The 14,677-nt window shown below is 49.4% G+C and overlaps 1 protein-coding gene across 7 annotated transcripts in view; it reads right to left on the reverse strand.

The window, feature by feature from the left end:
• Positions 1–12,476, reverse strand: part of SLC4A5 (solute carrier family 4 member 5) — a 62,015-nt gene extending 49,539 nt beyond the window's left edge. For 5 of the 7 annotated variants that reach the window (XR_014796546.1, XM_084901275.1, XM_084901273.1 and 2 more), the window contains exons 1-3: positions 12,212–12,476; positions 9,111–9,191; positions 7,125–7,307 (exon numbers count right to left, since the gene is read on the reverse strand). Coding sequence is in view for 6 of the 7 variants with exons in the window: in XM_084901275.1 (XP_084757401.1) it covers positions 7,125–7,307; positions 9,111–9,191; positions 12,212–12,372 (425 nt within the window). In the remaining variant the exon portion in view is untranslated. The remainder of the gene's footprint in view (positions 1–7,124; positions 7,308–9,110; positions 9,192–12,211) is intronic. The other 2 variants (XM_084901274.1, XM_084901277.1) reach the window with 1 other exon arrangement.
• Positions 12,477–14,677: the final 2,201 nt, after the last annotated feature.

The raw sequence follows: 14,677 nt of genomic DNA on the forward strand, positions 1-14,677 counted from the left end.
CAAGATGGCAGCCTGTTCCTGAGCTCCGTCTGCTTTCCAGCTGCCCGCGGATGTCATCTCTCAGATGACTCTCCGGAAACTCAGAAGTTGGCATTCCGACACTGAACATGTACCCTTCCCCAGACATGCTTCTCCTGTTTTCCTTTTCTCCCTTCCCCCCTTCCTTTCCCCCCTTCCTCCCCTCTTCTTCCCTCCCTCCCTTCCTCCCTCCCTTCCCTCCTTTCTCCTTCCCTTCCTTTCTCTCAATATTTAATGATTGTATATTATGCACCAGGCATTGTTCTAGGTGTTGGAAAACAAAGCTATGAAGAAGGCTCATATGTTCTTGCTCTCTTAAATAGTGGGAGAGACAGACAATAAACAAATCCATAAACAATTATTTCAGGTAGTGATAAGTGTTCTGAAAAAAATAAAATGAAATGACCGGGAGCTGCGTTAGCATGGTCAGGAGTGGCCTCTTTAAGGGGGTGGCGGGTATTTGAACTGTGATGAAAAGGAGGAGCCACTGTTTGGGATGCGAGCTCGATCCCCAATGAGGGTGTGCAGGAGGCAGCCAATCCCTGACTCTCTCTCATCATTGATGTTTCTATCTCTTGTTATTCTTGAACCAGTAAGTTAATACAAGCAATCAAACCAGCAGGACTATACAGCGATGCTAGGGCTTATTATATTGTACTTCTCTGGGACATCAGTGGTGCTGCCCACTCCCTCGGAACGGAAATGCTACGCTTGGCTCTCACAACGCTACACTTTCTTGATATTTTTTCCTGTCTCTTTGAGGACTGCTTTGCCTTATCCTTCCCTGGTCCCTCTTCCCTGATTCTCCCCAGGTCACCCATGTCTCCAGGCCCTGCCTGAATCAAGCGTCTCCCACTGCCAACTGGACTGCTCCACCTGGGATTTATCAAGTCAGACTCAGCATATTCAAAAACAGATCTGCATCCCTTCTTGCAACACCCCAACCCTGCCCTCCTCTGTTTGATTAATACACCGCTAGCTACCCAGCCACCCAGCGGAGAAATGCTAGACTCACTCCAGAAGCCTCCTTCTCTTTCACCATCCAGAATCCGATCAGACCCTGACTTCGTTCATTTGCTTCCTCAATATTTTTTATCCCGCTCCCTCTTTCCCCACCCTCCCATTGCCACAGTCCTGGCTCAGGTTCCCATTATCTCCTATTCCAGTCACTGCATTAGCCACCTAACTGCCCCCACAGCTTCTGGGTGCCCCATCCACTTCCATCTCCTATGTAGCAGCAGAGTTTGCTTTTATAACATTTCAAACCTGTTCACATGGCAGACTCCAGAGAATCAGGCCAGCACCATGAAGTACTGTGCATATGAGTTAGAAAGAATTTTACTAGCAGAAAAGACTATTTGTGTATCTGTATCTAGTTCAATAGATCTCATTTATTTAAATAGACTTTATTTGTTTTATTTTCTATTACTTTAAACTTACTCCCCCACCCCCACTGGCTTTTTTTTTTTTAATTTTTTTAAATTTAAATATATTTTTATTGATTTTTTACAGAGAGGAAGGGAGAGAGATAGAGAGCTAGAAACGTCGATGAGAGAGAAACACCAACCAGCTGCCTCTTGCACACCCCCTACCAGGGATGTGCCCGCAACCAACGTACATGCCCCTGACCGGAATCGAACCTGGGACCTTTCAGTCTGCAGACCGACGCTCTACCACTGAGCCAAACCGGTTTTGGCCCCATTGGCTTTTTAAAAGCTGACACTTGCTAGCAAACATCAGAGGTCTAAGGAAACTTTATAGAAGAAAAACTAACAATTGAACAAATAATCTCACTTTTATTTTTAATTGGGAGAAGGCTGACTGCTAGCACCTTAATTCTCCGTGTGATCAGAGTTCAAGAACTACCGGTACTCTTCTACAACGTAGTTTTGGTCACGTTACTCTCTAGGTGAAAAACCTTCAATGGCATGGCTCAAACATTCCTTGTGATCTGGACCTAACTTGTCTTTCTAGGTTCTGTCATGGCCCTCACCCAGCCGCCCTTCACTCCAGCCACCCTTCACCCCAGCCATCCTTGATGCCAGACTCCAGCCACACTTGAACCCAGATAACCTAGACCCGTGGTCGGCAAACTGTGGCTCGAGAGCCACATGTGGCTCTTTGGCCCCTTGAGTGTGGCTCTTCCACAAAACACCACGGCTTGGGCGAGTCTATTTTGAAAAAGTGGCGTTAGAAGAAGTTTAAGTTTAAGAAAATTGACTCTCAAAAGAAATTTCAGTCATTGTACTGTTGATATTTGGCTCTGTAGACTAAGAGTTTGCCGACCACTGGGTAAGGCATTACCCTTACCCAGAAGTTTTGACTTCAGGTTAACGACTTTAGTACATTATTAAAATGTGTTTTTCTTTTTAAGTGTTTTTCCCTAAGGCAGTTTGCCAAACACTGCCCTAGACCCCAGCCATCCTTCACCCCACATGACCTTGACCCAGACACAGCGATCACATACAGTTCTCTGAAAAGAAGGACAGATCACTCCTGGGACCTTAGCGCCTACAATTCCCTGAGTCCGGAGCCCCTTTCTCCCTTCCAGGCCAGATAAGAAAGCAAATAAATGGAAAAGTGTTGGAAAGACGAGACAGGGCCGGGAGAGGATCCCTGAAGGAGCCCTGTCCGGGCATTACCTGCTCCCTGGAACGGCCGAGTGCGGGGGTCTCCGGCTGCCGGCACTGCCTCTGGCCCCAGCCTGTTTCTGCTGTTGCCACCCCGACCACTGCCTCCACAGGTCCGCTTCCCGAGGCACAACAAACTCACTTTTGTTTCCAGTTAAGCACCAAAGGAGGCATGGGGTGAGGAGAGGCTGGCGAGGGAGGTGGGGGGAGAGAGAGAAGGAAAAGGATGAGTGACTGGGAAGCTGGAGAGAGAGGACTAGCTGTGAGAGAGAAGAGAGATGTAGTTAGTGTGAGAGAGAAAAACTATACTGAAAGGGAAATAACGATAATGTGAGTATGAGAGAAGTGTGTACGTGTGAGAGAGATTGTGTGTGTGTGTGTGTGTGTGTGTGTGAGAGAGAGAGAGAGAGAGAGAGAGAGAGAGAGAGAGAGAGAGAGAAGGGAGGGAGACTCAGGTGTCCTGGGAGAGAAGGGCTCCGTGGCTGCAGCAGAGCTCAGGAAGGCAGCCCCGGCTCTGAGGGGCCTGACAGACTGCCCCTCCCCCTCCCCCATGAGCCCTTCCCACAGTGCCCGGCTCTCCTGGAGCCCCGGGCACCTCTCCTCAGCCCCTTTATAAGGCAGAGGTAGGATTTGCCTTGAGACTCCCCGGGGCCTCCTTAAGAGCCTTGGCGGCAGGTGAGCTGGCTGGAGTGGCCTGGCAGGCAGGGCTAGGCCCCATAGCCCTGGCGTGGAGGTGGGGTGTTGGGGAGAAGGCTGCTGGGGCAGGAGGGGTTGGGGGTCTCTCACATTTCACAGCAACCACGCCTGGTGCTAGTTTCTCTCCTCCTAACTTTAAACGCTTCTCCTCCCCTTCAGCCACTTCTAACTAAGACAAGTCCCAGATGTCACCACTCAGGGGGAGCTCCCTGCAAGTCCTCGGACGGACGGTGGGAACCGGTCACTCTGGGAGCGTGGCAAACCCCACCGGGAATCACTGCTCTGCCGAGAAATTCCTAATCTCCTGGGCTCAGTCCAGCGGGTGCTCACTGAGCACTCAGAGCGCGCCAAGGTCGACTAGAGGTCACCGCGCGGAGGCTGCTCCACGGTGCACTGAAGCCTGAGTTCACGGAGGCTTAGAGCTGGCAGGGAGCTTAGCAGGTGCCCAGCACAAAGCCTTCAAACCAAGCCCCAGTGTACGGCACAGAAGGGCCCTCAGGCCGGGCGAGGGGAGCCTGGAGGAGAGCCCAGTCTGCTGACCGTCCCCCCCCCGTGCTTCCCCCCCCCGTCCCCCACCCCACTGGCTGCCTCACTCACCACATTTCCAGACCTGAAGCTCGAGGGTCTAGTATGGTCGCTCTAAAGCTGAGAAAACAGCAGAGAGGGCCAGGGGCATGTGTTTCGGCGCAGAATCTAAGCAAATCCCGCCATCCAGGAGCTCCTGCCTTAGCAGACTCCTCAGCAGGCAGGACCCTGAGCGGCTGGACCCCTCTGGGGCCCCCAGGCCCACGGCTCACACCACGCTGGGGCTGCTGTGGGCCCAGCCCCTCCTGCACCGCAGGGCAGCCTCTGCACACCGCACGCCGGGCGCTGTGGGCGACCTGGACCCTCCGAGAAATGCCAGAGACCACCCAAGGTGCCAGAGGGTTCTCTCCACTCGCGTGATTCTTCCTCAGCCCAGATCTGGGTTCCACTCCTGACTCCCGTTCGTTACGAGCAGAAGGATCTCGGCGAAGCATTACGTTCTCTGAGTTTCGTTTCCCCATGATCTAAAAAGTGGGAATTTCCCCACTCCCCTCGCTGGATGTGCTGGACAATGAGATGCGATGCGCGGTGTGGTTGGCACAGTGCTGGGCACGCACCAGCCACCCAAGAAATGACGTCACGATTTTTGTTGTTGCCAACAAGTGACACCTTCCTCCCTGATGACCATCTCCAGCCTGGCCTTGCTAACACTCCAAGGGCTCGATCCTCCTTAACCTCTACACTGCCATGGTACCCCCAAGGCGATCTCCTACGCTGCACCCTGCACCCCTCTCCTCTGTCTGCCCCTCCCTCCCGCCCCGGGGAGGGTTAGCCCACCAGGTGCTGGGCTCCTGGACCAGGTGGCTGTAACGTGCAGCGTTCTATAGCATTTAGTGACACACAGCACCTTAGGGTGCCCACCCGTCCCGGTTTGCCTGGAACTGACCTGGCCTTAGCACTGCAGGTTCCACGTCCGTTGTCCTGGAAAACCCCAGGGGCCCAGGCAAACGGAGGCAGTTGGTCATCCCACAACCATCTCCCCGTCTACAGATGAAGATACCGACTCCAGGGACTGCACAGCCTGGGGGGCTTGGCTGATTGTGTTTCTCTTGGATCTTGGCTCCGGGTCTTATCACCGGCCTAGAAAAGTGGAAATGCAACCCCATTTCTAACGCTGCTTCTGTCCACCTGCTCCTCAGGCCTCTCCGGAGGCGCTCGGGGCCAGAACAGGCATTGTCTCCAGGGCAGGAAGCATCGCTCTTACTGGCTCTCACCACAGCTTAACAGTTCTGTTCCCCATTTACGCTCTGCTTGAGTTTCAATCGATGGGCTGCCGAGTATTGACTTTCTAAAATTATACTCCCATTGGGGGAAGGGGAGGTACGGAGAGGGAAAGAATAAACAAACCAACTGCTAAGGCACTTCATTCACTACCTACCCATTCCTTTCACCGCACGGCAGCCGGCTGCTTGGAAGCGTGGCCTTGCAGCCTGTGCGGAATATGGTGACTGAGCCACGCGGTCTCAGCAAGGACAGCCGTGGGGCCGGAGGGGCACCCTCAGGCTTTGGAGTCAACAGCCCTGTTTTCAAACCCCAGCTTCACTGATTACAGCAGGGTCACACTCACCCTTGGAGCCCTGATGTCTCCATTTGCAGATGGGAGAGTAACAGTTCCCTGTTGCGAATACTATACAATCGGTTAACAGAATTATAATGAACTGCCATTTCGTGGTACAACTCGCTGGATCCTGGCTGTCACTCCGGGAGGCGGGAGCTGAAGGTGACTCCTGTCAGTTCTGCATCCGCACAGCCCGCCTTACGCTCAGGCCCTGCCACATCTAACCGCCCGGCCCGGCCCAGGCCCCCACATTCTGCACGGACCCCGTCTGGTGTAGCGGGAGTTCCCACTGGGCCTACGTGGCCAGGCCAGCTGGACCTCCTGCCTGGGCTGTCTGGATGGATTCACAGAATATACAGGGCACTCAGAGAGGAGAAACACACGTGGTCAGGTGCTCTAAAGTAAGGAGAAGCGGGAGATTCAGACAATTATCTAGATCCGTGGTCTGCAAACTGCGGCTCATGAGCCACATGCGGCTCTTCGGCCCCTTGAGTGTGGCTCTTCCACAAAATACCACAGCTTTGGCGAGTCTATTTTGAAGAAGTGGTGTTAGAAGAAGTTTAAGTTTAAAAAACTGTGGCTCTCAAAAAAAAATTTCAATCGTTATACTGTTGATATTTGGCTTTGTGGACTAATGAGTTTGCCGACCACAGATCTAAATGGTGCAGGTAAAAGGATTCTGGCAAATATATATATATCAGTATATAAAAATTATATATATATATATATTTTTTTTTTATTATTTATTTATTTATTTTTTTTAAATTTCAGAGAGGAAGGAGAGGGAGATCGAGAAACGTCAATAATGAGAGAGTCATCAATCGGCTGCTTCCCATATGCCCCCTCTGGGGATTGAGCCTGCAACCCGGGCATGGGCCCTGCCTGGGTATTGAACTGTGTCCTCCTGGTTCCTGGGTCAACGCTCAGTCTCTGAGCCACAGGGACCAGGCTATTCTGCCATGTTTTGCCTCCTTTTGCAGGTCATTGTCCCTGGCCCTGCGAGCAGGGACTGTATCTGCCTCAGAGGCAGTGCCCAGTGGCTTGGAAGATGTGAATGATGGAGGGGTCATTCTTCCACCTTCACAGCCCAGGGAGAACGGCAGGAACAGGTCAGCTGCTGACTTCGTTAGCAGGCTTTGTGGCTCCCTTAAGTCAAGCGCATCTAGAACTGGGTCTGGAATGTATTCTTAGGGGTAGGTGGGTTCTATGGAAAGCTTTAAAGTTTGTGCTTCCATTTTGATGATAATCTTTAAAATTTTTCTTATATCGCCGAAACCGGTTTGGCTTAATGGATAGAGCGTCGGCTTGGGGACTGAAAGGTCCCGGGTTCGATTCCGATCAAGGGCATGTACCTTGGTTGCGGGCATATCCCCAGTAGGGGGTGTGCAAGAGGCGGCTGATCGATGACTCTCTATCATCGATGTTTCTAACTCTTTATCTCTCTCCCTTCCTCTCTGTACAAAATCAATAAAATATATATTTTTAAAAATAAAATAAAATAAATCAGCAATGGCAGCGACGGAGCAGAGGGGGAATGGGACACGGAGCCACGTCTCGGGATACTCCCTCCTGCCTGGCCACGCCCCGCCTGCACCCACAGCGGACGGCTCCCCAGAATGCACCCCTCCAGAACTCACGGGTCCTGCTGGCATGATCCACACCGCTGTCCCGGCTGCTGGCCCTGCTCCCCATGCCGGTCGGGTCCCTGTCCGGCCACAGGCCCCAGCAGACCTTCTGCTGGCCTGCAGGATGTCCCTTCTGGTCTCTCTTCCTTTGAAAGTAACTGGGGACTGAAAGCCCGACGTGGATGGAATGGCCGTCTGTGGGCACAACACAAGAGGGGGGAAGCCAGGAGTGACGAAAAGTTGACATTTCTCCTTGACAGCCTCCGGGCACAGAGAGCTAAGGGAGACCTGGGGTTCCTGGCCTGGGCTTGACAAAACCCCACTCGGTGTTGCAGGAAAAGCTACCCTTGGCGCTGCCACTAGAACTCTGGCAGCATGAGCAGAGCTCCCAGCTCCCTGCTCATCCGGGCAGCGATGACCACATACGGCCTATGACGCAGGACAGAGGCCCTCGGGGGAGTCCCAGGCTTAGTCCAAAATGCCAAGCCCCTCTGGCTGGTACAGAAAAGCCGCGTGCACCCCCATCGAGGGCCATTTTTACTAACACCCAAGGGCTACATGAACCACTTACCAGAAAAGCAAGTTATTAAGGGTTTCTCAAAGCTGGTTGTGTAAACTAGAATTTTCAAGAACTATAGTCACCAGGAACCTTAAATTCAATATTTACTAGGAAGGCTGGCTGCTGCGCAATCACACACACACACACACACACACACACACACACCGCCGTGCCTCCCACGTTGGGGCCACAGAGACAGCCGGAATTCTCCCAGCCCTGAGGAAGGATGAGCTGCCTAGCTTCTCATCAGTGCTGTCTTGCAGACAATTTTTAAAAGTAATTAATAGATTGTTTAATACAGTTTTAGACATATGGAATAATTGAGCAGATAGTACATAGAATTCCATGTAGCTACCCCCATGCCCCCACCTCCACAAAGTTCCCTCTATTTTTTTTAATTGAGGTATAATTGACATATAACATTGCATTCATTGCAGGTGTACAAAATAAAGATGTGATATGTGTATACACTGTGCAGTGGTTACTACAGTAAGTTTAGTTAATATCCTTCACGACACAGTTACGTTTTCTTCTTAGCATGAGTCCTTTTAAGATCTACTCTCTTAGCAACTCTCAAGTATACACCACAGATTAACTACAGCTGAACCTGACATCACAGAACTTACCTTATAACTGGAAATTTGTGCCTTTGACAGTCCTTACCCATTTTGTCCATTCCCCCCCACCTGCCTTTGGCAACCACTGATCTGTTCTCTTTTTCGATGAGTTGGGTTTTTTAGATTGCACATATACCAGTAAATGAGCTCATGCGGTATTTGTCTTTTTCTGTATGACTTATTTCACCTAGCACAGTGCCTTTGAGACCCATCCATGCTGTTGTAAGTAGCAGGATTTCCTTCTTTCTAATGACTGAATAATATTCATATACACTGAGTAGCCAGATTATTATCTGAACACATAATAAACTGGCCACTCAGTGTATATCCTTTATAATAACAAGTTAATATGCAAATTGTCCCCTTGACCAGGAGTTCAACCAGCAGGCAGGGTGGCCAACAGCCCATGTCCCCTCCCCCTGACCAGGCTGGCTGGACTCCACCCATGCACAAATTCATGCACCAGGCCTCTAATATATATATAGCATATAACTGGTTTTAACTGAACTGCCATTTTTAGAATCCATAACATGTTGATACTTGGCATTTAGTATGGTTTGTAGATCTTGTAAAATTAGGTGAGTTTATTTTTGTGCCCTAATCCACACAAGCAAAGTGCCACTTCCTAGCTTCAGCCTGACCACGTGGTCCCTTTAAGATCCAGGGAAAGCTGGCTCTACAGGATGGAGAAGAGACAATGTGGGTGAGTCAGGAAAAGGGGCGAGCTCTCCAGACTCACCAGCTGGAAAGGTTGTTTTAAGAATATTCAAGGGATTCTCAGACCCTCGTGGGATCTGCATCAAGCTCTCAAGGCGACCTTACCTTGCTGGTCCTGACATCGCCTCCTGTAGTTCGCAGGGTCCAGCTTCCCCACCCCAGCCTTCTCCTCCTCCACCTTCATGACTGTAAAGTAAAAGACAAACTCAGCCTCAGTATGTGTACGACACGAGAAGCTAGGATTTCAAGGGGAAATGGTTAAATTTACATACACAGTGGGAGACTTTAATGCAGATTAAAAATTTCAGGCAAAAGAATGTATAGCCCTAACCAGTTTGGCTCAGTGGATAGAGCATCGGCGAGCAGACTGAAGGGTCCCAGGTTCCATTCTGGCCAAGGGCATATACCATGGTGGCGGGCATGTGCAGGAGGCAGCTGATCAATGTTTCTAACTCTCTGTCCCTTCCCCTTCCTCTCTGTAAAAAATAAATAAAATATGTATTTTTAAAAAGAATGTATAGACCCATTGAAAAAGCTCAACTATGTCCAACAAAAAGAGAACACACCTGTTTTTCAATCACCAATGCAACATTTACAAAGAGAGCATGTTTACCAGGTCACAGAAAAGCCTCAGTACATTTTGAAGAATTAAGAATTTTGAGAATTAAGCCATTTTTTCTGTGTCACAGAGCCAGGCATGTTGGAGCCAAGATTAAAATCGGAATCTCCCAGATTCCTGGATCCAAGGATGGGAGGGAGGAAGAGGAGGACAGAAAGAAATGGAGACATGGGAGATGGGAGGGAAGATGGTCTAGGTAAGCCCCCCACTTCGGGGTTCCAGGCCCTTCCTTCCTAAGGTCTAGCAATTCTTTTTTTTTTTTTTTTTTTAATATATTTTATTGATTTTTTACGGAGAGGAAGGGAGAGGGAGAGAGAGTTAGAAACGTCGATGAGAGAGAAACATTGACCAGCCACCTCTTGCACACCCCACACCGGGGATGTGCCCGCAGCCAATGTACATGCCCTTGACCGGAATCAAACCTGGGACCTTACAGTCCTCAGACCGACGCTCTACCACTGAGCCAAACCGGCTTCGGCAGGTCTAGCAATTCTTGACACTCCCAGCAGCCCCCTTTTCTCTTCAGCTACCTTCCATTGATTTGAGTTACTTGTATCCAATGAGTATTCACCAATACAACCATCCACAGTAAAATGTCACCTAAGGAATTGTGTCAGCAACACACCAGCCCCTGCCACGCAGCAAATGAAAGAACCTGTAGCAGTAGTGTTCCCTACCCCAGCCCCTCTACTGCCCAACCAGCCACCGGCTATTTTCCACCCACCTTTAGATCAGGGATGGTTGGTGGGAAACATGGCTTGACAGTGAGAGATCAGATCAAAGTATCTTCTGTGCTCAGTCATTTAAGGGCCCCATTCCGCTTTACCGCCCCTGCCAGCAGCCTGGAACCGTATCTGGGCTCCCTGAGAATCCTACTGTAAGGTTAGGGACTGGGTGCCACACCCACACACAGACATGCAGGGCCCCTGCCCAAGCGGCCTTCTCATCTCCTGCAACAAGGAGATGGAGATACAGCCAACCTTATGGATGGTCAGCACACTTTGGCCATCAAAGCCCTGGTGACCAAATCACCTGCCACTTAACACTCCCCCCACCCAGCCCCCATCCACAAGGGTACATCCACTTAGTCCAACACATCTGCTTTGTTCCAGGTGTTTGCGTAGACACTGGAAGCAGAACAAATAGTTCAATTGCTAGGGAAGAGGGGCATAATAGGTCCTCATTGAGATAAAAGCCCTAACGATTAGGCATCATGTCTCTGGAAGAAAATTAACTAGGTTGTGCCATGTCCATCAGTCTTTTGAGAGCTTTTTCTCCCATCCTATCTTTTAAGCCATTTGACCTTATTGTATTCATGAAAATGGGACCAGCCCAGCAATGCACCCAGGGAGCCCCTCTGAGAGCCCGAAGTAGTTCATTGAAGGACTCATCTGGGATTATTTTATAAACCAAATTGACAAGAATGACACAGGGTCATGCTGGGCTTTAAAAAGCTAAGCGAGAGCCCGGCCAGTGTGGCTCCGCGGTTGAGCATTGACCCAGGAACCAAGAGGTTAGCGTTGACCTATGATCCAGGAGGTCACGGTTTGATTCCCAGTAAGGCTTGATCCCCAGTAGGGGGCGTGCAGGAGGCAGCGGATCAATGATACTCTCTCATCATTGATGTTCCTATCTCACTATACCTCTCCTTTCCTCTCTCTCTACAAATCAATAAAATCATTTAAAAAAGTATTTAAAAAAAAAAAAAAAAAAGCTAAACTAGAAGCTAGAAAAAGGCTACCACTCAACATTGCACCTGCACCTTCCCTTCCACCCCCACCCCCACCCCAGGCATACCCCAGGAGAAGAAAGACAAAGCAAACAAACAGAATATCCCTAAGCAAACTACCAGTAACAAAAACAGGTACTGCATTCAAGACCTAACAACAGAAATGCATAATGAGCCCTAACTGGTTTGGCTCAGTGGATAGAGTGTCAACCTGCAATTCCGGTCAAGGGCATGCACCTTGGTTGCGGACACATCCCCAGTAGGGAGTGTGCAGGAAGCAACTGATAGATGTTTCTAACTCTCTCCCTTCCTCTCTATAAAAAAAAAAAAATCAATAAAATATTTTTTTAAAAAGAAATTTGTAATTGAAGGAGGCCAGCCATGATTCAGTTTCTACCCCAATATGTTACATTAACAGACGCGATTTATTTTCCCATAGTTTTCTTGGAAAGAGGAAAATCTCAGGGGGTTTTCCTACTTTATAAATATTTCAGCCAGTCTCATAAATTTGGCAAAGACAATAGAAATGCACATGACTAAAAGAAAAAAGTCTCAGCTCCATCAGAGAACAAAAAACAAAAACAAAAAACTAGCTCACCAGGGTGTCAGAGAAAATGAGTCTCCTGTCATTTCTGTTCTCATGGAGTGATGTTTTGTGCCCCAAACCAGCGAACTCAAGGTGCCAGGATGACTAATACAGTATCATCGTTTTTAAGGAAAGGCAAATGTCCAATGGCCTTTGGGAGCATCTATCCACCTTTCATGGTGTTTTCTTTCTGCGTGCGTGGAGTTCAGTCTTAAATGCCCTGCACTCACAGCACTGTCCACCACCCCAGAAGCTCCGAGATGCAAACTCACCTCCACAGTCTTAGCCCCAGGAACCACGGCCCACGTCTCCAGAAGGCCAGACTCCCTCGCTCTGTTGCTGTTGGATGGCAAGAGGGACACGCTGTGATTTCTAGGCTGAACGGGATTTGGGGCATGGGAGATTGACTTGTGGGCTCGAGGCGGCCAGCCATGTGACCAGGGTGGGGGCAGGCACAGTCCGGCAGGGTGAGCCTGCTGGCTCACAGACAGGCCGAGATCATAGGCAGATGTCTTTGCTCTAAATTTCTTCTTGGATTTTAACTTGGTGATCTCTTATTTTATTTTCATTTATTTTTAACGTGGTGATCTTTTTATGGGAGTGTGAGGTCTCAGCCTGGATTCCGAAGGGTTGCTTTATCTCCCTGCATAGTTTCTATTGGTATTCCAGATACTTTTCAGATTCTGTCTTGCAGGGATGTTAGAGGTGGAGGTCTGAGAGTCCTTACCGATGACCCAGCCCCATCCCAGGGTCACCCATTATTACAGACAAGTGGTGGCTTATCCAGGAGCCGGCAGAGGCCTGGGTCTGGCATTACCTATTGAGGTGACCCCGATGGCTGGCACCCAAAATTACAACTTCCTTGAATATCTTTAACCTGTAAGTAATTACCTATGAGAACTGCTGAGGTGCCAATAGAACACCTTACCACATTGTAGGTGCCTAAATCTGCACCTATCAGAATCAGACATGGCTTAGAAGTTGTGGCAATCTGTACTCGTGATCAATGTTGAGTTTGTATAAACATGTGTACTTATGTTTCTTATCCTTATCACAATCTTCATTAAATACTCCAAGGTTATCTTCCAGACCACAAGCCGACGCTCTATCCACTGAGCCAAACCGGTTTCGGTCAAGGTTATCTTTTTTGAGGGATCAGGGGAGATCAAAAGCTGGAGAGGTGCTGGATCTCAAAGACTTGAAGACTTTTTGAGACCAGAGCCTTGTAAGTAACCTTCTAGTTCACTTCTGCCTCTCCACCCACATGGTCCATGCTGGCTGCCTGCTAACAGAGGGAAAGTGATAGTAATGATGGTGGAAATGGCAGAGGTGGAAATGGTGGGTGTGGCAATATGGTAATTGGGCAAAAATTGAGGTGGTGAGGTGTAAATGGAGGTGGTAGAAGTGCAGATGGAGGTGGTGAGGGGTAGGTGGAGGTGGTGAGGGGTAGGTAGAGGTGGTGAGGTATAGGTGTAGGTGGTGAGGTGTAGGTGTAGGTGGTGAGGGGTAGATGGAGGTGGTGAGGGGTAGATGGAGGTGGTGAGGGGTAAATGAAGGTGGTGGGGGGTAGGTGGAGGTGGTGAGGGGTATATGGAGGTGGTGAGGTGTAGATGGAGATGGTGAAGGTAGATGGAAGTGGTGAGGGTAGATGAAGGTGAGGAGTAGATGGAGGTGGTGAGGGTAGATGAAGGTGGTGAGGGGTAGATGGAGGTGGTGAGGGTAGGTGGAGGTGGTGAGGTGTAGATGGAGGTGTAGATGGAGATGGTAGAAATCTAGATGGTGGTGGTGAGATGAAGATAGAGATGGTGGAAGCAGAAAGGTGTTGGAGGAAGGGACAAGAAGACCTCTTAAATGATGAAGTAGGAGATTCATGTGACCTGCTGCGAGTATATAAAAGAATAAAATGGTGAAGCCTCGGCATTAGGAGTCTAGTGAACCTTATTCTGTCCCCAGAGCTGTGTGGAGCAGAGCTCCCGCTTAGTAAATAGTGGCTTGTTATGGGGAACTCACCTCTCTCCAAGCACTTCCCCTTTTCCTCTAAGCACTTCCCCTCTTTACAGTGAACTTCCCAGGACAGGTTCTTACCCAAGTAGGGAGTCTTCCAGTGCTACATAGATACATTTGATTCTAGGGAAAAGTTAGGAAGCTTGATTGATATACATCCTAAACCAAATTCTCCCATCAGCTTTACATGTTATAAAGCTATCTTGAGTTCTAGGTGTCTGACTTCTGTATCGTATTTCTCATTTGATTTCAAGCACAAGGGAAAGATTGTGAGTAAATATCATCCCCAAATTCCAAAGCCAATGGATCAATCAAAGAACCTGCGTGGAGTCGAGGGACTAAATGGTCTCTAGGTTTCCTTCAAGCTCTAACATCAGGTGATGTTGAATCTGTGTCTCTGGAGCATAACAGACATTTATGGAGCTGGGGTGAAGGTTGAGACTTTGTGGATGACTTCCTAACCTCTGACTCTCTTCCTTCCTGCTTTTCAATCCAGTGAAGACCTTGAGTCTTCAAACATCTTCCTCTTCCCCCTCCATAGTCCCTCGTGGCTTCGTGCACTGCCACCGCTGGTCTGGACCTCACAGTGAGGTCCAGACCAGAGGTGGCATCGACCTACAGACTGAAAGGTCCCAGGTTCGATTCCAGTCAAGGGCATGTACCTTGGTTCTGGGCATGTACCTTGGTTGCGGGCACATCCCCAGTAGGGGGTGTGCAGGAGGCAGCTGACCGAT

Source organism: Pipistrellus hanaki (genome assembly GCF_964339955.1).
Source record: "Pipistrellus hanaki genome assembly, chromosome: 12".
In the NCBI taxonomy this organism is placed as follows: Eukaryota; Metazoa; Chordata; class Mammalia; order Chiroptera; family Vespertilionidae; genus Pipistrellus; species Pipistrellus hanaki.